The sequence below is a fragment of the Typopeltis vanoorti genome, chromosome 7 (assembly GCF_054136105.1).
Source record: "Typopeltis vanoorti isolate ZY-2024b chromosome 7, IOZ_Tvanoo_1.0, whole genome shotgun sequence".
In the NCBI taxonomy this organism is placed as follows: Eukaryota; Metazoa; Arthropoda; class Arachnida; order Uropygi; family Thelyphonidae; genus Typopeltis; species Typopeltis vanoorti.
The window spans coordinates 121,055,431-121,078,526 of NC_143555.1; the positions used below are offsets into that span (position 1 = coordinate 121,055,431).

General features: G+C 35.9%; 1 protein-coding gene across 2 annotated transcripts in view; it reads left to right on the plus strand.

The window, feature by feature from the left end:
- arm (armadillo) overlaps nt 1–23,096 on the plus strand; it is a 220,813-nt gene that overhangs the window by 54,975 nt on the left and 142,742 nt on the right. For both annotated transcript variants that reach the window (XM_090396097.1, XM_090396098.1), the window contains exons 4-6: nt 3,711–3,816; nt 3,910–4,097; nt 17,521–17,825. In XM_090396097.1, coding sequence (XP_090252223.1) covers nt 3,711–3,816; nt 3,910–4,097; nt 17,521–17,825 — 599 coding nt within the window. The remainder of the gene's footprint in view (nt 1–3,710; nt 3,817–3,909; nt 4,098–17,520; nt 17,826–23,096) is intronic.

A 23,096-nucleotide genomic window follows, 5' to 3' on the forward strand; every position in this document is an offset into this window, starting at 1 on the left:
ATTTAACTCTTGCCCATTTTATCCTCTCTAACCCAAGGTGTCCAGTCTAATACTCCTTGATTAATTTCCATCTGTTAGATTTTCTTACATTGCAGTTTCTTAAGCCATGACATAGTTCCAAGCTTCCACTTGAATTTGTTATAATCAACAGCTTTGTAGTTTACATATACATCTTCTTCACTGACAATTGCCGGCCTGGTTGGCTGAGTAGTTAGCATATCCGCTCTCCAGCCAAAAGGCTGTGGGTTTGAATCCCGGTGTGGGCATGGATGTTTGTGATTGTCTGTGGAAATACTAGTGGTGGTGATAGAGTTGTAGAGTGGGTATCCTCCCTCGATGAGTCTTTGGACTCGCTGGAGGTGTTGTGTGATGATAATAATAATTCCCATGCTTAGCTTCCTCTCAGGGCAGGGACTGAAAGATCACTCATCTGTATTGGAAAGTGCTTACCTCATTCATGTACAAATTCTCCGATACTCTAACCACATCCAGTACTCTGATACCTTCCTTCACTTGATGTTTCATGTAATCCTTCATTAGTTAATTTCATTTCCTTTTTGTATACAAATGATCTACTTTTGCAATAGCTCATTGAGCTATTGTGGCTCTCCACAGCACTCAGGTTGGTGAAAAAACTTGATGAAACAAAAGGACCGAATAAAGGTTCCTCATGTTGTAGATGGGATTGGAACCCAGGTCCTTTCAGCCAAAGGGCTTGTCTATACAAACTGAGCTATGGAGGCTCCTGTGCTTATGTGTATTTATTTTATTATTTCTGTTCTTTCACAGTTAGATGGCTCATTCTTTAAAATGTATTCATCAGATGGGGAACTGCTTTCTAAATATAAGACAGTTGCAATTGTCATCAGATTATTCACCTGTTTGAGAATTCTGTTTTTATACATTATTATTATTTTTTTCTTTTTGTCAGTGGCCCTTCAGTCTTAATTTGATATCCTGCATATGCTAGTATTTTGTTGGAGATGACCAGATCAGTCCTCTTCTTACATAGGATTCATTTTGATTCAGGAATCGATGAATTTTTACTCACTATGTCTGTTCTTTACTGTATGAAAATATTCCTATAGCCTGAAAAACATTCCATACCCCAGCAGATACTGTACTGTGGAAGCAAGAAAAACAAGTAGTTTTATTGTATTGCTAAATACAGTACAGAGACATTTCAGTTAATGTACTATATTTAGCAACAATTTGTGGAAATAGAGACATTTGGAATGAAAAATGACCTGATCCTATATAATGAGAAACGCCACCTTTTCTCACAAAAACTAGACTGCATAGATGTCTTAATATCTTTCAAATTTTCAGTTGCAGAAATTATGCAGTGATACCTGTTTATAATGCATTTGTTGGAACGTCCTTCTTGGCTCTATGGTTCGCCATCTTGTTGTAATGTTGTTCTTAATAAAGTCAATTAATTGCTGGTTGATTACTAATCAAAATGTAGGGAAATTTATATTTATACTGCGCCACCCTATATTTTAGATTAGTCTATGTAAAATAGTAGAATCAATCTTCAATTAACTTAGCAGTCTCCTTATTCATACAGGCCGAATTTAATATTTTTCACTTAGGGCTCCCGCAAGGTTCGAACTTTTTATAAACGGTGCAATGAAAAAGAATCAGGCACACACAATATTGAAATCAACAAAACAAAATATTTAATACAAGGTTATATGAAAAATACATAAATTTAACTCCGAAAATAAGATAATACAATTAACTTAGTTCTTCAGGTCAAAACATTCATACTAAATTAGACTTCAAATCTTCAGATACAAAATTCACAGTTCTCTTAATGACAAAGATTGTTCACACTGATCAATACTACAGAATTTCTTGCTAAATAAATTTGCTGGTATCACTCTGTTACACTCTATATTTAACACTTAGCAAGCACTTATAACATTATTAATCGCAGCAGTTATTGCTTCAAGGGGAATTATTTTCAACTTCTAACTTCGGCTAAATTCAGTGAAACACCACAGTAAATGTTAGGATATTCGAGACAAAACTATCACTTAAACCTTCACACTGAATTAAAATAAAATAGGACTATTCTTACCGAGATTAATCCTTGCACATCAGATTCAATGTGAGCACAATTTCAAACTTATATTCACTTGTTACTTCGATGGAACACTATTCAAAAGAATTCTTCAAGGAGATAACTGAATTATTATTTATCGCACTACACAATTCTTGACGGGCTTACTATAAGACAGAATAATTATTCCATGTTTACTACTGTATAACAAATTGAGCTTTGTACAATCTTTCATTTAAGCGATATAGGAATACGTAGTAATCCTAAAACTTAGTGGATTTATTCTGAATCTTCTATTAATCTTCCGGTCTTTTAGTTATCTTATTACGGCACTAAATTCCTATTACTGCCACTGTTGACTTTACTCCCAGCTGTCTATAAGTTTTCTCCTTGTCTCCGTACACTTCTAAATGCTACTCCCTTGAATTTCCTCTCCTTCAGTCTTCTTGTTTTCTTTTACCTCTCACTTATATCCTTCCTTCTTCCCGCCTAAAACTGGTTCTCTCCATCCAACTCATTAATTTCTCTTCTCCCAATTATCGAAGCTCATGCCCTATACTCGCGCGTTCTATTTTATTTCTATCTCCATGGCAACGATCAAAATAGAACGTAAACATAAGCATTAGCATTACATAAGATTATACCTTTACACTGAGTAATGAAAAATAATAATAAAAATATTATAGTTACTTAATTTCTCTTTCATTTCATTTATAAATAATAATAATAAAATATATGTTACAGTTTATATAAGGCACATAAAAGTTACATGCATAAAATTCCTCATAATATTATTGAAGGAATAAAGTAATAAGATAAATGTTTTTTATTACAGAGTCCTTTCAATAGTATAATATACATTAAAATTATATAATTAAATAATAGCTGATAAAATTCAAGGATGATACATGAATAATAAATCTTAAGCAAGGGACTAACAAATAATATTTAAACAAGTCTTGCTTAGTATATGGTAGATTATGTTAAATGTGAATGAAGAATAAAAACATACAAAACAATTTTATTCACAGTTTAACACATTCATTAGTGCAGAAACCAAGCAGTTTATGTACAGTAGTTGTTCAAATTGCATTTCACATTCTCTGTATTGTTAAGCCAGTTTGCAGATATTAATTTTACAAATAAAATTCTATTAAAAATATTGCAACCTTTATAGAAAAAACCTTTGTAAAAATGTGCCCACCTGATGCAGAAAGTACATATCGCACATAATATACGTTAAAGTGAGGTTCTATGTGAAACCAGTATTCTGTCCCAAGCAATTTTACTTGGTATTCACATTTTGCATGATATTTTTCAGTAGTCAGTTGAATTAATCTCAAAGCTGTCTTAACAGTGTGAACAGAATATATTTGATATTATTTCTTCACTTATGTTTTCATAATAACTGTGGGCAGCTTGCAGACTGAGAAGTCCAAGGACATAGTCACCTGTTATAATGACAATTAGTTACAGCAAAATAGTCATATGTATCTAGAATGAATCAAGTTCAAGTTATAGATTTTATTCTGACTAATGGTAATTATCTAGTAATGAGTTATATAAAATCATTTTTCAAGCCTGAGAAGAGTGAATGCAAGTATCTTGAATTGTTTTTATTTTATTTATTTTTTAATCATAGGTACCATCATTAAGTGGAAAAGATGATGATATGGATAATGATCAAATTGTGTTTGATTGGGATCAACCTGGTTTTGGCCAAGGGTTCACTCAAGAACAAGTCGATGGTAATATTCTTTCTTCTCACTCATTTTATTATTTTGTGTTGATATATTTTGAAGATATGGAGTTCAAAAATATTAACACAATTTTACTTTTAGAGATGAATCAACAACTCAATCAAACTCGTTCACAACGTGTCCGTGCAGCAATGTTTCCTGAGACACTTGAAGAAGGCATTGAAATCCCTTCTACTCAGTTCGATCCTAGCCAGCCAACAGCTGTTCAGCGTTTAGCTGAACCATCCCAAATGTTGAAACATGCTGTTGTTAATCTTATTAATTACCAGGTAATTCAGTATAGACCATAAATTTTTTTTGTGTTTTAACAGGTAATTATTAACTGATTTACTCATACTTCAACATGTGTTTTTCATTGTTTTTATTAAGATTTAAATTGACATTCTTTGCATGCATAGTTATTTAGCATAGTTCCCAAGGCACTTATAAAAACAGAATAATAACAATTACTATTCTGTTTTTATGAAGATGGCAAATTAAATACAGATAACAGAATAAGTAAGACAAATTTATGTGGAATAAGGAAGCCATCAGCCAAAATACCAATTAGCAGTATATAAGACAAGATTCTTGAAACCAAATTTAATTTACTGTCTCAGGGCTGGTCGTATACACACGAAGAAAAAGTTTATATTTATTAATCTTACATACAAGGATCCTTAAGCTCCTCCCGTCCACGACGTGAGGAGCTTAAGGATCTTCCTCAGCCATAGCCAAGTTAGCCGGTCTTGGGCGTGGGCAGCAGGATTTTTTCCGCCAGTTTATCTGGGGTTTTTCATTCCGCAAGCAAGCAAACCGGCCCCGTGAACACACAGGTTACAGTCATAAATACTTACGGCAAGGAAGACAACGGGAAACCACCTTGCTCATAATCATCTCTCCTTAGAATGGTAGCATATAGCTACCCTCCCAAGGCCGTATGGCAGATGGGAACCAGAAGAGACATACAAGAAGTTGCAAAACCTATATCACATTAATGCTATGTGTGGATAAATGGTTAGCAAGAAAGAAGAAAACTTGATTTTTTTTTTTTTTTTTTGAACAACTGAAGTTGTACTCCTTATGGGGAAACTATGAAAGAGCATAATGGTAGATGTTATGAAAGAGAAGGACAGGAAATTGGTTTGGTATCTGAACCTGGATGTTGACTAGCAGTCTTTCTTGCATGAAATAATGCAAGATTGTGTTTGGGTGACAGCTGCTTTGTGTGTTCATGGGTTTGAGTGGAGGAATGCTCTTAGACAGTTTGATGGAACAAGACCTTGCAAACCAGCCAGAATAACACATGCAATTAACAGCCACAGTGCACTATGCAGGTAGGATTAACTGCACTATTGGAGCAGTAAGGTTATCAAGAAGCTGAGTTACTTGGCCAAGACAGGCCATTCACAAAGGAAGACTGAGTTCTTGACAAGGTCAAGAACTCAGTTCTTCCTTTAGTGCTTATCTTCTTCCAGGAGGTTGACTACCATGTGCTTTCACCATGTATGGTTTAGTGCTTCTCTCTTACTTACTGTCCTCTTCCGTCAGGGACGGATTGAGTCTTCCATGTTTCCACAGCAACCTCCAGGAGTCTCGGTTTCTTGCGTGGCTGGTGAGCTGTCTATATGTTTCTAATCCAGAGTTGACCTTTATTGTTGTTATCCATTTAGTTCTTGGTCTTCTTTTATTCTTGCATATAGAGCAAGGTTGGGTAGTCTTTTTGATGGCATTCTCTCAACATGTCCGTACCACTGAAGTTATATAAAATGTCTTCTTTTGATCTTTTCGATTAATGAGTCTTATATTTTAGGTCTTATCTTACAGTTCTTCTCTCTTACGTTCTTCAAAAGACAAAAAGGTCCAGTCGCTAAATATTTCCCATCCAACTGCTCTTTGTCTTTCTTTTCTTCTTTTTCCTTGTATCATTCCTTCTAAAAGTGTTTTTTGTAGGAATTCATGCCTTAGTATGTGACCAAGGTAGGCGATTTTCTTTTTCTTAATGGTTTTCAACAGAGTCCTATCTTCTCCAATCATCTCTAATATCTCTAAATTAGTTTTTTTTGGCAGTCAGTTGGACTCTATGGATTCTTCCGAGGATCCACATTTCAAAGGCTTTCAGTTTATTTTTACAATATTTTGATATCGTCATTTCTGCTCCATATAGTAGTGTTGACCATACATAGCATTTGGACAGCCTAATTCTTGTTTTTGTGTGAATTTCCCTTGAGGTCAGAATGTTTTTCATACTAATGAAGGTTGATCTAGCAATTTCTGTCCTTTTTAATATTTCCTTATCACACTTTCCATTCTCTGTAATTAGTTGACCCAAATATATATAACTTGATCTAAAGTATTTCCTCTGCTCTTAATATTTATATCGGGTATTTTCTCTTTTTCTCTTGTTACCAGCATGATTTTGATTTTTTTGAAATTGAAATTAAGTCCATATTTTTCACTTGGTTTCAGCATCTCTTCTAGTATTCTTGTGTAGAGGCTTAAGTGTTGTGAGGACATTATGTTGGAGGTTTAATGGATTTTTTACAACACTCAAAAAGAATTCAACTATAGTAGATGCCACCAATGCACCTTGTTACAGACTGACTAAACAGCTGGCCAACTCTCTGTCCCCCCTCACTGGAAATTCAGCTTCCTATATAAAAAACTCGACCCACTTTAAAGCCCTCACAGAAAATTTAACCTTGAATAATACAGACATATTAGTAAGCTTTGATATCTCCTCCTTGTTTACCAATATTCCCTTAACTGACACTTTATCTCTCTTAGAAAACGTTTTTCCCTCTGACATCTTAGATCTCTTTTCCTTCACCATCAACGCTGGGTATTTCGCTTGGAATAACAAAATCTACAAGCAGATAGAGGGAACCACCATGGGCTCCCCCCTCTCACCCCCCTTGCCAATTTCTATATGGAAGATTTCGAAAAACGAGCCATAGACTCAGCCCCACTCAAACCTTCTATCTGGCTAAGATATGTAAATGATGTGTTCTCTATTTGGCCTCATGGCCCAGACGTGTTAGACTCCTTCCTCGGTCATCTCAATAGCCTACATCCAAGAATCCAGTTTACTATGGAAAAGGAAAAGAACAATTGTTTACCCTTCCTAGACACCTTAGTCACGCGCCTGCCTAATGATACACTTGCCTTCACTGTATACAGAAAACCCACACACACAGGCAGATACATTCACAAACTCTCCCACCACCACCCCTCACAACAATATGGCATCATTAAAACCCTTACCAAGAGAGCCCACAATCTTTGTTCCAGTGGAACCGCCCTCACTACTGAGCTTAACCACATACACAGAACTTTCCTCTCCAATGGCTACAGCGAACACAGTATCAAAAAAATAATCAATTCCTCCCCCATTCCCCGTCCCTCTCGTCAACAAGAATTTAAAAATGCCATCACCATACCCTACATCCGTGGCACTTCGGAAAAAATAGCCAAGATACTAAAAAAGTATAACCTACACACAGCATATAAGCCCTACCGCAAACTGGCTACCCTTATCCGTTCTACGAAAGATCAGCTCCCTCCTCTCTCTCTGCCTGGAGTTTACAAAGTACCCTGTTCCTGTAAGCTTGCGTACTTTGGACAGACAGGCAGATCAGCATCCATCCGCCTGGAGGAACACAAGTCGTACATCGTTGAACACAACTATGGCCATTCAGGCTTGGCTGACCATGTTTTGGACACCACCCACAGAGTATCATGGAAGAAAACCACCATGCTCCACCACAGCAAATTCAAGAAAGAGAGACTTTTCTTAGAAGCAGCAGCAGATCTCAGAAACCAACCAAATCTTAACAAATACGGTTGCATTAAGCTTCCGAAGATTTGGGAAACAGTCATCACCAGAGGTTCCACCTTACATTCCAGGCCACCTACTACTGCCCTTAGAGGGCGCTCCACCTAGATAGGACTTTATTGTCACCCACGTGGTTGGGCTTAGTATTGTAAGTTTTTGTGTGCATGTTACATTAATTGTCTTTGTAATCCCCGTAGATGTCCTAGTGACTAGGACGAAATATAGGAAGTATTAAATTCTATTTTAATTCTTTTTGAGTGTTGTAAAAAATCCATTAAACCTCCAACATAATCTCTTCTAGTAGGTTTGAAGATCTTTTTTATTTTCAGCTAGCAGTACCACATCTTAAGTTGTTTATATTTCTGCCTCCTATGCTAACTTCTTTAAATTCTGCTAATTGCTGGAAGGTATTTTCAGTGTAGAGGTTAAACAATATAGGAGAAAGAACACAGCCTTGTCTGACATCCTTCGTTACTGGGAATTCTTCTGATGTTTCTCCTGATATTTTTATTGAGGCAGTTTGCTCCCAATATAGATTTATCAGTAATCTGGTATCTTTACCATCTACCCCTAATTTTTATGATGCATTCTATTAGTTGTTCATGTTCTATATTGTCAAAGGCCTTTGTGTAGTCAATAAAACATAAGTACCCTTCTTTCTGCTTCTCCAGATATCTTTCTATAATAGTTCTGAAGTTGAAGAGTTCTTCTCTAGTATCTTCATTTTCCTGAAAACCAGATTGTGTTTCATCAATTTCCAATTTGATTTTATGTTTATTTCTTTCTAGGATGATATATAACATAACCTTTGCTATCTAACTGATCAGATTGATTGTTCTGTACTCTTCACATTTGATTGTCTTCGATTTTTTAGGTATTGGTAGGAATGTTGAGTGCTTAAAATCTTTTGGCAGGTGTCCAGTTTTGTATATTTTGTTTTTATACTCAAGCCTAAAACAACTACAAGAAAACTACCAAGCAGAGTTTGAAAAAACAAAAAAGCAGAAAACTTGCATCCAGTCCAAATAGCAGCCAAGTCTTTTGGTCTCTTGCCAAAGCAATTGGCCATAATTTTTTTCCCAAGATATGCCTATTGCATCATCACCCACAGAAAAAGGCTAGTTTTAGCCTCACAATCTGCCTCCAATGCATGCATTGGAGATTATCCCTGTATAAACAACCTAGGCATCTTGTCAACACTGTGCTTCTAATTCATTTCTGAACTACAACTGCTCTTGTAGAAAATAAACAACGTGCACAGTACTTTGCTTTTATAGACTGCCAAGTGAGTGATAAAAGGTTTATTCCCATGCTGGTAGCCATGGTATTATACTGTGGTTTGTTTTCAAGGTCATAGCAGTATATGTGCCTGTATACTCTTGGTTGCATAAACTGGATATTATTATTATTAAGAGAGACCTCCATGGAGTCGGGGACTAATCGAGGGAAGCCGCATACTATATGCACCAGCTATCATACTTATTCTTGAATTCATTCACACTGCTTGCACATACCACACCCAGTGGCAATCCATTCCAATCACACACCATCCTATGAGAGAAAAAACTAGTCCCTCCCCCCTTCTCAGCAGAATTCATTCTCAGCTTCCACGGATGTCCTCTTGTCCTTTCCCCACCCTCCATAAAATGAAAAATTCCATCAACGGAAATTCTGTAGTTTCAGAAGAAGTTTCTATGTCTCTATCATATCCCTTTTTCTCCTGTTTGCTAGTGTCTGCAGTCTACAAATTCTCAATCTACAACCTACAAAGTCTCAATCTGTCTTCATAATCAGTATTCCACAATCCCGATATAATTTTTAACATTCTCCTTTGCACTCTCTCCACTGTATCAGAATCACAACGGAAACCAGGAGACCAGACCTGTGCACAATAGTCCAAGTGAGGTCTTATCAATGACTTGTAAAGAGGTAAAATGACATCCTTATCTTGGCATGTGAACATTCATTTCAGCATTGCCATTATTCTCTGAGTTGTATTTGCAATCTTTGCTACAAGGCTGCTGAACTTCAGCTTGCTATCTACCAACACTTCAAGATCCCTACCTGATCAGTTTCTTCTAGCATAATCCCACCAATATAATACAACATTGGATATCTAATCACACCTAAGTGCTTTACATTTACTGATATTGAACTGACATCCATTTTCCCATGTTTACAATTCCAGCCTATTCAAATCATTCTGCAAGTACTGCATATCAGCAGCATTCCTGATTACCCTACCTATCTTTGCATCATCAACTAATAGCTGTATGTCGCCTGTCAAATCCTTCTCAATATCGTTAAAGTACAGATTGAATAACAGTGGACCAAGGACTGATCCTTGTGGTACACTACTAATTACCTTAAATCTTGCAGACTCACATGTCCCATATACCAGTTTTTGATATCTCTCAGTCAACCATCTCTTACCCTAATGTTCTATAATCCAAACCCATATTCTTTAATTTATGCAATAGTCTTCTGTGCCATATTCTGTCAAAAGCCTTAGCAAAATCCAAAAGTATCATGGTGTATCCATTTCTCCTTGTCTAGGCATACTTGCAATTTTGCAAGGAAATAAAAAAAAAAGTTAAATATATTTCAATAAATGCTATTTGAAACCACTGGTGTTGTTGATATATATTTAACATAATTAACATAATTATTTTCTGTGCGAGCATTTTGCACGAAATGAAAGAACCTTATTCATTACATTCATTGGAAGAATAAATAATAATAAAAGATGGTAAGGCAAATATTGTCAGTAAGAAATAAATGCATTGCTAAGATTGATCTCATATTTCAAAATAGATGTAATTTATTTTATTTTCACAATTGAAATTTTATATTTCTTGTGAACAAAATAAATAAAATGTGGAATAGAATGTTTTTACCCTTGAAATATTTCCATGGTAAATTATTCATATGAAATAGCATCAATCATTCCTCCACTCTACTAAATCCGTTGAAACACATGCAGCTGCTGCTTAACATCCTTTCACAGTAAAACTCCAAACCCTCAGAACAAGTTTCTTTTCCTTTTCCTTCATTCTGTTACTGCCGTATTCAGTCTCTCACTCTCTCCCCACATATTTCCCAATGAATACAACATACAGGTCTTCAAATCAAATGTAAAGTTTCTCCTTTCCCAACCCACTACCCATATGTGGTACTAACATACCAGGTTGATCAACCAACCTCTTGTGTACGGGCTCAACATAAATGACATTAACCATCACTTAGTCATCTAGATCAAGCATGTTACTCTTGACAGTAACCCAAATTGCAGCAACATCCATTACTGTCTACCATCAATCAACATGTTTAAGTAGCATTTTATAAGTAAGATAGTTTGATGTCATGAATAATGAGAAAAATCAGAGTTGTCATCCACCTTTTAGCACAATCCTGTGTAAGGAAAAGCTACGATGGTTCGGCCATGTTGTCAGAATGCTGAATAGTCCAAAAATATCTCTCTACTTCCTTCTGTAGGACCATAGGCACAAATAAGCTTGTTGTTCAATTTCCCATCTTGAAATTTGATGGGTAGAGCTTTTCTTTTTTAATCTCTGTCCACATCTAACAATAACAAGTTTTGATTTAATTTGTAGTAAACATACTATAGCAAACCCCTAGTGACCAGAGAAATAGTTTGTTGTAGTGCAAGTTTGGCTATGGTGAATTTAGGGAAAAAAGATCGATTCCTGCACTCCATTCCTTGAAATGAAGGAAAAAAACAGAAGAAATAACAGAAAATCGTACATGGCAGCAGACCAATATATATGTATACCAGAAATGATAAATAAATAAAAGAATTGTGAAAAATGAGAAAGGAAATGATAGAACATTGTACATTGATGATAGAACACAAGGATTGATAGTAATCATACATAAAGCACATAAAAATGAAAACCCAGAATTCATGTTTAAATTTCAAAACTTCAAATCATTAACATCAGAAATAACTTGAAAATTTAACAGTCAGTCAACTTTATAATTGGTCACCTCTAAAAAGTAAGAGGGAACATGGTGATGAACATTAGTCAATGTTACTTGGCTAAAGGAAGTGCAAAAAAGTGATTTCCGCATTTGGTGCTGGGAAGCTAAGCTTTCTAACTGGACAGAGAACTGATGACGGAAAACTCACTTTTCCGTCATTTTTCGTCACGTTTAAAAACTGTAAATTAAAGAAATATGGTGTGATATATAGTATTTCTTTAATTCATAATTTAATTAAAAGTTATAAAGTTTTTGTGGGTAAGAGCTTATTTTGTATTTGAAAGATTCTTTATCTTTAGAAAAATATTCTGATTTAGAATTTTGATTTTTATGGTATTATCTGTTACATATTTAGTTCATTTTGAATCAGGTAAGTGACATTAATTTTGAGAGAGAATTTGAAAGGATTGCTGGAAAAAAGTGAGAAAGAAGAGTGAGAGAGTGAAAATCTATTACCAAGATAGACTCAAAATTGATTTCATTTGATAGGCAAGATTTATGAAAGATTGTAACAGTTAATGGAATACCTGACAAACTTACTAACATTATGACTGCTTTATATGATACCAGTGAGTCTTGTTTTAAAGTTGTTAAAGCATATAGTGAACAGTTTAAAATAACAACTGACGTAAGACAGAGGTGTGTCCTGTCATCTTTTCTGTTTAGTCTTGTAAGTGATTTGTGATGCACATGACTATGCAAGGGATGGACTGGGGGTCAAAGTAGTCTAAGAATTTTAGATTATCTGATCTGGATTATGCTGATTAGGTCTTATTCGCAAATAATGTAGAAGAAATGAACTCCTTTATTACTGCAGTTGATGCTTGGAGTCAGCTAGGTTTGATTACCAATATTGAGAAAACAATGGTAATGAAAGCAGGCGATAAACACGAGTGCCTTATCTTTCTTAAAGGATGTGCTGTAGAACAAGGCTCTCACTTCAGTTAGCTTAGTAACTCTGTATCAAGATAACTGATGAGATGAGGAAGGAAACAAGTAAAAGGTTATGAGTAAAAACTTACTTAAATACAGCAGAATAAAAACAAAACTTAAAAATTACAATAGCTGGTTCTATGTTTTACATTATAGAGCTGATGTGTACATTTAATGTGATATTTAATTTACCATCTTCACTAAAAATCGTGCCTAAGTAGCGGAAATGTTTTACTTGTTCCACAGGTTCCCCGTTCAAAACACAGTTGACATTTTCATTGATTCTACCTATTTTCATTGTCTTTGTCTTTTTATTGCTGACCTTCATACCATATCTATTACAACAGTTATTCAATTTAATCAGGGAATCTTGCACACTTATAGCGGATTTATTTAGAAGTGTAACATCGTCTGCATAAAGCAAAGAGTTGACATTAACATCTCCAATTTTGATAATATGTTTAATACCACTTTCCTTCATAATGTGATCCATATAGATAATGAATAACAGAGGGAATAATGTACATCCTTGTCTGACACCAGATTTAACATTAAACCATCTTCCTGTACTTCTTTCAATTGTAATTGCTGACTTACAAATCAAATAAAGACTAAGTATTACTTGATATAATGCCACCATATAACTGTAGCGTATTCAATACCTTCTCTATTGGCACCTTGTCATATGCCTTTTCCAGATCAACAAAACTTAAATACAGATCTTTGCTATATTCCCTTGATTTCTCAACTATTTGTCATAAAGTGAAAATCTGATCCTGACAGCATCTATTTGGCCTGAATCCAGCTTGTTCTTCACCAGGCTTTTCTTGCATAATTCTTCTCAACCGTTTCTCAAGTATACTTGAATAAATCTTACCAGGAACTCAGTAGGGAAATACCTGTGTAGTTCTCACATTCGGTTTTATTTTCCTTTTTATATATGGGTACTATGAGAGCTCTACTCCAATCATTGGGAATTTGTCCCTCTGTCCAGACCTTCTGAACTATGCAGTGCAGCTACTGTAAGACTTTTATACCACTATACTTCAGCATTTCTGGTCGAATATCATCTACTCCTGCTGCCTTTCCACATTTCAAGCCTTTGATTACTTTTTCTACTTCAAGTATGGATCCTGACTGTATGCCTGTTGAGTGTTTTTTGCCACTGTGCTATCACTACTTGTTTCATTTAGCAATTTTTCGAACTAATTATTCCATACTTCAAGGATATCTTTTTCTCCCATTTTCAAGTCACCTTTATTATCTCTAACTCCTTTTACAGCACGCTTTCCTCCATTTCTAAGCGCTTCTTCAACAACCTCCAGAATATCTTACCACCTTCTCGATATTTATTTTCTATGTTCTTGCCAAAGTCCTCCCATGACTTTTATTTAGCTTTCTTACATTTGTCTCTGTATTCTCTAAGAGCACAAGCTGACTTATTTGCCAGGAACTTTTGATATGCTTTCTTCTTTTCCTTCACTGCCTCTTTAACTTCCTGTGTCCACCATGGAGTTCTGATTTTTCTATCCTTGCAGACAACCTCACCACCTACCTCTGGCTGAATCAATCAGGGTTTTCTTCAAGGATTGACACTAAATCTCCAAGGTTTGGTTCCTGTTCTCAAACTCTTTTATTTTTTCTTCAATAATCTTTGTGTATTTTAGTCTACAGTTCATATCTGAGAGCTGTTCAAATTTTATTTGCTTTAAAACTTTATTACATGTTATTCTTTTCAATATGAAATTCAGTTTTATCCTGCTCAAGATTAAATAGTGATCACTTCCAATTTCAAATCCTCTGTACACTCTGGTGTCCTGCACCAGGGAGAAAACATCACCATCAACAATAACATAGTCAATGAGACTTTTCTTATTCCTAGCCTCTTCTCTCCATGTGAATTTGTGCACATTTTTATGTTGGAACATGCTGCTAATAATAGCCAGTCCATGTGCTGAGCAGAAATCCAACAGACATTTGTCATTATTATTAGCTTTGCTCTTTTCTCCAAATTTTCTCAAAATATTTTTGTATTTTTGACAATCATTTCCTACTCTGCTGTTTAGATCCCCAACAAGGACCAACTTTTCCTTTTTCATTGTGTCAGTTGCTTTCTCAAAAGCTTCAAAAAATTCCTCCACTCTTCTACCTTAGTAGAACCTTCTGTGGGACCACAGGCACAAATAAATCTCATTGTCCAGTTCCCCATTCTGATATTTGCCCACATCACTCTACTTGAAACTGCCTGCTATTCAAGAAGATTAGCCTCATATTTAGTGTTGAATACTATGGCTACTCCTTCTTTTCCTTGATTGTCATTGCCTGAATATATCATTTTGCTTTTATTGCTCAGAAAGTATAATAAATTTAGTTTACTCCTTTATCCAAGTGTGAGCAAACAAAGTTTGCACCTGAAAGTATCTTCAGGACTGGGGTAAGGTGGTACAACACCGGGCAACTCGTTGCAAAGGTGGAGCAAGCTACCAACACTCCGGTCTCAGTATCTCCTATAATGCAAAACACATCTCCTTGCGGATATATTTAATGTTGTGCATTAAGGGAAGGGCCACTACCCAGACTAGTTTTGACCTTTATTGAGGTTTCTTCAGTGGGAGCCAGGCCCAAGCTGAGATACCAGGCAGAAGCATTCGCAGGTCATCTCTACCTGTAGGAGTTGCCAAATGGTGTGCCACCCTTTTTTTGCTCCACCTTTGCAACGAGTTGCCCTGGTGTTGTACCACCTTACCCCAATCCTGAAGATACTTTCAGGCGCAAACTTTGTTTGCTCACACTTGGATAAAGGATTAAACTAAATTTATTATACTCTAACCAAGTGAAAAATAAACTTTCAACATCTTTCTCTAAATCCAGAGTAATTTATTAAAAAAGGGTGGCCCACCATTTGGCAACTCCTATGGGTAGAGAAGACCTGCGAATGCTTCTGCCTGGTATCTCAGCTTGGGCCTGACTCCCACTGAAGAGACCTCAATAAAGGTCGAAACTAGTCTGGGTAGTGGCCCTTCCCTTAATGCACAACATTAGACATATCCGCAAGGAGATGTGTTTTGCATTATAGGAGATACTGAGACCGGAGTGTTGGTAGCTTGCTCCACCTTTGCAACGAGTTGCCGTGGTGTTGTACCACCTTACCCCTGTCCTGAAGATACTTTCAGGTGCAAACTTTGTTTGCTCACACTTGGATAAAGGATTAAACTAAATTTATTATACTCTAACCAAGTGAAAAATAATCTTTCATCATCAAAAAAATTGCTCAGAAAGATTCACCAGTTTTTGCCTTTTTAGTGTCAGTCACACCTATTATGTCAATCTGATACTATCTGATTCCTCAGCTAGCTCCATTTCTTTGCCATTCAGGCTTCTTATGTTGATAGTACCGATCTTTAACTCTGGTGATGTTGAGTTGGGGTGTTTTTTCAGATTTGTTCCAGTAGCTTTTTGCTGTTAGAGTTTTCTCTGTTCACCCTGGCTCCCTGGCGAAAACAACGGTGTCCTTGTTTAACTGGGCGACTCCCCAGGCAGCATGAAATTTTGCCATGTTGTACGATTATTTTGTATTTTGGTTTAAGCCAATAAGACTACAATTTGGTCGGCTAAATCCCAAATTGCCAGCCCATCCTCGTTTGTTCAGTATCCAGGTAGATACCCAACAGGGTGCACCACAAGAAGGAGAGAATTAGACATTAGGTCAGAAGCCCTAGTAGGTTCTCCGCATTCCTTTAAATGCTATGTGGAGATGTTCTCTCATTATACAGCTTTGATCCTTAAGCACCCCTTTTTTTCCATTGCTTTTGACTACAATTTAGTTAACCAAATTCCAAATGGATATCTACTATATGCAGTGAGGTAGATATCTATTTTTATGCACAATAGGAAGGCAAGGATTGGACACAGCCAAAAAGTTCCAATCAGTTTTTTGTATTCCTGTAAAGAATATAGAGAACCAATGTTTAATACTTAAATAACACCAATCAACAATTCAGAATTTAATAATAGCAAACCAGTAATGAAATTGTGTTATTTTGTTAGACTTCTATGGTATTTATCATGTACCCTACTTCTGATTTAGGATATATGCTAGGAAATGTTAATAAGATGACATTTAATTAAAACTGTATTAATTTAAATTTCCAAATTTCCAAAACACTACATCATAAAAGACCTCGCCCCGCATACATTTGTGCAGGTGCATAGCTACAGTGAACTGAATCTGCCAACTTTTTCAATTATTGCACTTAAATAAGAAGCCCACGAAATCATAAAACTCAGATAACCAGTTGGACATTTAATATATTTTATACAAATGGATATCTTCAATTAATTTTTAGAATATTAACAGTATTCACAACGTACAATAGAATATAAATTACATCATGAGACCTTTAGCCCAATGGCCAAGAATACTTACATAGCCCACTAGGGAGCACCATCAGGACTTTTAGGAGAAACGATAGCTTCCTGCTTTGTCCTCATTTATTGTATGTAGTGCCTGCGTGCACGTGTCTTTATTGTAAGTTCCTTTGAAAATGGCAATGTGACGTTGCCGAAATATTGGAAATATATGTTAAAATTTAATTTAATTTATATTCTATTGTACGTTGTGAATTCCTTAAGTCAATTATAATTATGTATAACCTTTTGACAAGAAATATTAACAGTAATCAAACACTGAAAAATAATTCATTTCTGTGATATTATTACACTGCTCAGGTGGCAAGCTGAAACCATTTAGCGGATTGCCCTAACTACTCAGCACATGTCTACAGGCTATATGCATTTATTATTTGAAAATTTGCTTATTCATTTTGAAATTTCACACATTTTTAATAGTCGGTCATTTATAAATAACAGTTCTATTAAATATACAGATGTTTGACTTTTATTTTATTATGGGATTTTTATTTTTCTGATTTGAATATTTGTAGGATGATGCAGATTTAGCCACTAGAGCCATTCCGGAACTGGTAAAACTTCTAAATGATGAAGACCAAGTTGTTGTTAGTCAGGCAGCTATGATGGTTCATCAGTTATCCAAGAAAGAAGCATCCCGTCATGCTATCATGAACTCGCCACAAATGGTAGCAGCATTAGTAAGAGCTATGTCAACATCTAATGATCTTGAAACTACTCGATGTGCTGCTGGGGTTCTCCATAATTTGTCTCATCATCGGCAGGGTTTATTAGCAATTTTTAAGTCTAGTGGTATACCAGCTCTTGTTAAATTATTAAGGTAATTTTTTTTTGTCTTTCATTAAAAATAATTTTTACCCAGGTATTTTATTTTATATATTTCCTCCTTCCCCCCATCCCAAATTAATAGGTTTATTTGTCAAGTTTTTGTCTGTTGAAAACTTAATTGGACATCTTTGACATGAAATTTCTGATTATGCTGAGCATGTAGTTAAACACCTTGAGTAGAATTAAAGAACTTAAGAAATAATTCTCCGTTCTAAATCCTAAGTTGTGGTTCATGCTGATTATGATTTCAAAAACTTTTGTCAAAAAAATATTTCACTTTAGCAAGAACAACTACTTGTTAAGATTTTAACGTTGCCCTCTTTGACCATACATATTGAAGTGAACATCTTCATTTGATCATGTTCATCAGTTACTTAATTATTTTAATGTAAACAAAAGAATTCTGATAAAATTTAAATGTCAGATGCATACAGATTAACATGTTCACGTTGGAGCAATTGGAAGTCTCTCACCTCCACCTGGCAGGGCTGTAGAAACCTTGCCTTGCTACAATTTCATTTTTGTATATAACCAAATCTGCATGAGGAGGAGGGATAAATGTGTTGGTTTTAGGATATATTAGAAAACAATAATTAAGGAGGTTGCTATATTTGGGTGGCATATTTGAATTACTAAAAGGTGTAAATCAGGTATGCGGAATCAGGGAAACGAGCTTTTAGAGGCAGGGGGGAAGAAGCTGTTGAGTGGATATGCAGACATCACTGGGGGCAGTTGAGTGTAAGAATGTGTGTAATATGCCTAAATTAGTACCACTGGTAACAGACCAGAATGGAATAGTAATGGGATAATAAAATATCAGGATAGCGATGGGCCTAAGGGGCTTTTGTACTTTATGTACACTAATGCCAGCAGCATTTGGAACAAACAGGAGGAATTTTTGGCATTGGTTAGTTCATCCTGGCCAAAGGTCATTGGCATTAGTGAGACATGGCTAACAGAAGATGATATAGTTAGCAGGATAGAATGTGAAGGGTATGATGTGTTCAGGAAGGATAGAGAGAAAAGAACTGGGGGGGGGGGAGTGTTATTGATGATAGCCGATGAATTGCAACCAAAGAGAGTAGAAGTTCAACTGCAGAACAGTCAAAATAGTACATTTGAGGCTATCTAGTGTGAGATAGAGGCCAGCAGAACAAAATATACAGTTGGATGCTGCTATAGACCAGGGGATGGAAAAGATGATGGAGATGGTATGCATCAGCAAATAGACTCAATCAATGGAGGACAGGTAATTATTATGGGGGTTTTCAAATATGGGAACATAGATTGGAAGGAGAAGAGGACACATAGGAGGAAGGAAATGGAATTTATGCAGTTACTAAGGAATAATTACCTGAGACAGAATGTAATGGAATATACTAGGGGTTTAAGAGTGCTCGATCTAGTAATTGCATTTGAGAATTTCTCTATAACGAATATGAGTACATTGCCATCATTTGGTGAGAGTGATCATATGGTCTTGACCTGGGAGGTGACTAAATGGGAAATTTCAGTTAAGATGGGGTATATGTGGAATTATAGGGCTGGAGATCCAAGATAAGCAATCCGAGCTTAGGAGATTGCTTGGATTGGTGCCATGGCATGTAAAACAGCAAGGGCTGGATGTTGATAGTGCATGGGAAGTGGTAAAGGAGTGTTTGAGGGAGGTAATGGCAGACTGCATACCTAGAGTCAGGAGAGTAAATCAAGTAGGAGTTAAATGGAGGAATATCATCATTAAGCTGGAGCGGCAAAAAAAAAAAAAGAAAGAAACAATTGTGGAGGGAATTTAAGAAGAAAGGTGACCAGCAGGCACATGAACGGTACAAGGCACAGGCCAGAAGGGTAACTAGTGTGGTAAGAAAGGCAAAAGCAGAGTATGAAAGGAAATTAGCAATGCAGGCTAAAGATAATCTCAAACAGTTCTTTCAATATGCGGCAAGTAAAAGCAAAAATGTATATGGCAGAATGATATTAATGAATGCTGATGGTAGGAAGGTAACTGAATCAGTCGAAATAGTAGAATTACAAAGTGAACACTTTGCGAGAGTATATCATCCAGGTGGTGATATTGCAGGAAAGAGAAAGCCAAAGGCTTATGGGAACTGAGGAAAATGAAATGGAGGTGCATAGCATATTGCAGAACTTTAATGTAAATACTGCTGTGGGATTGGTTGCTATACTAGCTTGAGTTTTACGTGAAGCAGTGAGAGAAATATCAGTGTCCTTTAATCTAATTCTCAGCTCTGGATTAGTCCTGAGGGGGTGAAAAGAGAGGAAAATAGTTCCATTGCATAAAAGAGGATCCAAGACTGATGTAACAAATTACTGACCAATCAGCATAATTAGGAGTTGTTGTCAAAGTATTGGAGAAGTTGGTCAAGAGCAGAATACAGGAATGGGTAGATGGAAATGGGATACTGTGTGGTGGCAGCATGGTTTTGTGAAGGGTAGGTCATGACTCATTAACGTGCTCACATTTTGTAATACAGTGACAGCTGAGTCGGATAAAGGTAATGGGTTTATCTTGATACTGCTGGACTTTGCAAAGGCCTTTGACAAGATACCACATGGAATTCTTGTCAGTAAACTTCAGCACAGGGGGATGGATATAGGGTTGGTGAGATGGATAGGAGGGTGGTTGATGGAGAGATATCAGAGAGTAGTTTATTCAGGAGTAGAGTCCAAAAGAAGGCCTGTGACTAGTGGCAAGCCACAGGGTTCTGTTCTAGGGCCACTACTGTTTAATTTGTACATTAATGATATAGGAAAGGATCTGAGAGGAATTGTTCAGTTAATTGCCGATGATAAAAAGTTGGGTAGAGCAATAATGAATACAAATGATGTAAAAATTTTGTAGGATGATTTGGATAGATTGGCAGACTGGGCAAAGAAGAATGGATGTCATTTTAATGTGGCAAAGTTCATTTTGGAGTGAAAAGATTACCAGCTATACCACATTGGCAGAACTGTACTCCAGGAAATTGATGAAGCCAGAGACTTGGAAGTGTTAGTGGATAGGAGATTAAAGTTTAGGGGGCATGTAGCAAAAGTGACTAAATTAGAATACTTTGATGAGCAGAGACAAGTGGGTTATTGTTCCTCTTTCTTGAGTCTTGATAAGACCCCATCTTGACTACTGCATGCAGATCTGGGCACCAGGGTTTCTTGGTGATAAGTAGGTGGTGGAGAGGATCCGGAGGTGAGACCAAGATGGTAGCAGGTCTATGGAATGAACTTTATGAGAACAGGTTGAAGAATTGTGGGTTACAGAAACTGGTTTGATAGGTGGAAAGGGGTGATATGATTGAGACACACAAATTACTGAGGGTTTTTTTACAAAATTAATTCAGAAGATTTTTCAAAACAGGTGTGGTGGTTGGAGAACTAGGGGCCATCCATGGAAACTGAGTAAGAATGTAGTTAGCAAAGGGTCTTAGAACTAGGTTTTTTGCTTGGATAGTAGTGATTGAATGGAATAGGTTGCCAGAGTCTGTTATGGATTTGATAACTGTGAATGAGTTCAAAGCATAGTGTGATAGATATTGTACAAATATTGGCTAGTTCTTGACATGATGTTTAGGGCTTCCCTCGATCAGTCTGACTTCTTGCAGTAGCCTGTAATAATAATAATGCTGTGATAAAAACCATCACAACCAACAGTATAAAGGAAACAAATCAGCTGCTATAGAGCACAGCCTATATCATTACAGTGAAGCTTGGTTGCAAACTGCAAGAGCAAAAGCCAAAGGTGAAGCAATCTGCACCATGGAAAATCCGATTGGAACAAAAAGTCAAAAAAGTTCGAGCTGATTTGAGCAACTTAGTCTTAAAGAAGGATGGTGGAAAAATAATAGCATCAAAAACAAACTGATAAACACATATAATTTGGCAAAAAAAAACAATTGCTGAAGTTACCGAAGAGCTAAAATTATAGCAACTTCACAGAAAATTAAAAGATATGAAGCAAGAATAAACCAATATCTACAAAGTATGCAATTTCGACTGAACCAGCATCAATTCTTTCAGTCTCTCCAGAAAAATACAAATGCAAACAATCATTCACCAGAAAAAGAGGAAAAACTCAAATTTTGGAAATCAATCTGGGATAATCCTATTGAACATAATAAAGATGTCTCATGAATTAAGGAAATGGAATCTTTAAGGAAATGAAACAAAAACAAATGCAAAATGTCATTATCACTAAAGAAATGGTCATTGCACAAGCTAGAAAATTAAAAAAACTGGAGTGCACCTGGCAAAGACAAACTACATTAATTTTGGTTAAAGCACCTAACCAGTATGTAATCAAATAGCAGAACAATTTAATTATTTGTTGCAGTCAGGCTCAGTGGAGGACTGGATGATATCTGGGCATACTTGTCTCTTCATGAAAGATTAGGATAAGGGTGCAGACACAAGTAACTATTATCCAGTAACATGCCTACCAACTATGCTTAAGCTATTCACTTGAATCATAGCAAATTCCATATAACCACTACTTATCAGATAATCAGATTTATGCAACTGAACAAAAAAAAAAAAAAAAAAAGGCAATTTTCAAAAATCTAGAGGAACAAAAGACCAGATCCTTATTAATAAAATGACCTGAGAACTTCAAAAAGAAGAAAAAGTGACTTAAACATGGCATGGATGGACTATAAAAAAGCATTTGATTTTCTCCCACACTTCAAGAACTTAAAATCACTACAAATATTTTGAATCTCCAATAACATACATTCGTTTCTGGCTGCTGCTATGAAATCATGGAAAACAAGTTTAATAGTCAATAACGAACAATTCGGAGATATTAGCATTAAATATGGAATTTTTCAAGGTGATTCCTTTTCACCATTGCTCTTCAACATTTCTCTGATACCTTTGTCTATTATTTTGAAGAAAACAAAACTCGAATATGAAATTCCTAAAATATAATATTAAAATTTACAATCTGCTGTATGTAGATGAATCACTTGAAGTTATATGTGGAAAATCAGAACAGCAAATAGACTCTTTACTAAACACAGTTCGTATTTTCGGTCAGGGCATGAAAATTCAATTTGGTTTAGATAAATGAGCAATTTTATCTATTGAATGAGGAAAAATGAATGACACTAGCAGTTTTAATTTTGATCAAGAGATATATATAAAAGTAATTTCAGCTAATAAATACCTAGGAATGTTAGAAGCCTGTGATATTCTCCACTCGAAAGTTAAACAACAGGCAGTAGCAGAATACACCAAAAGTTAGAAATATTCTTAA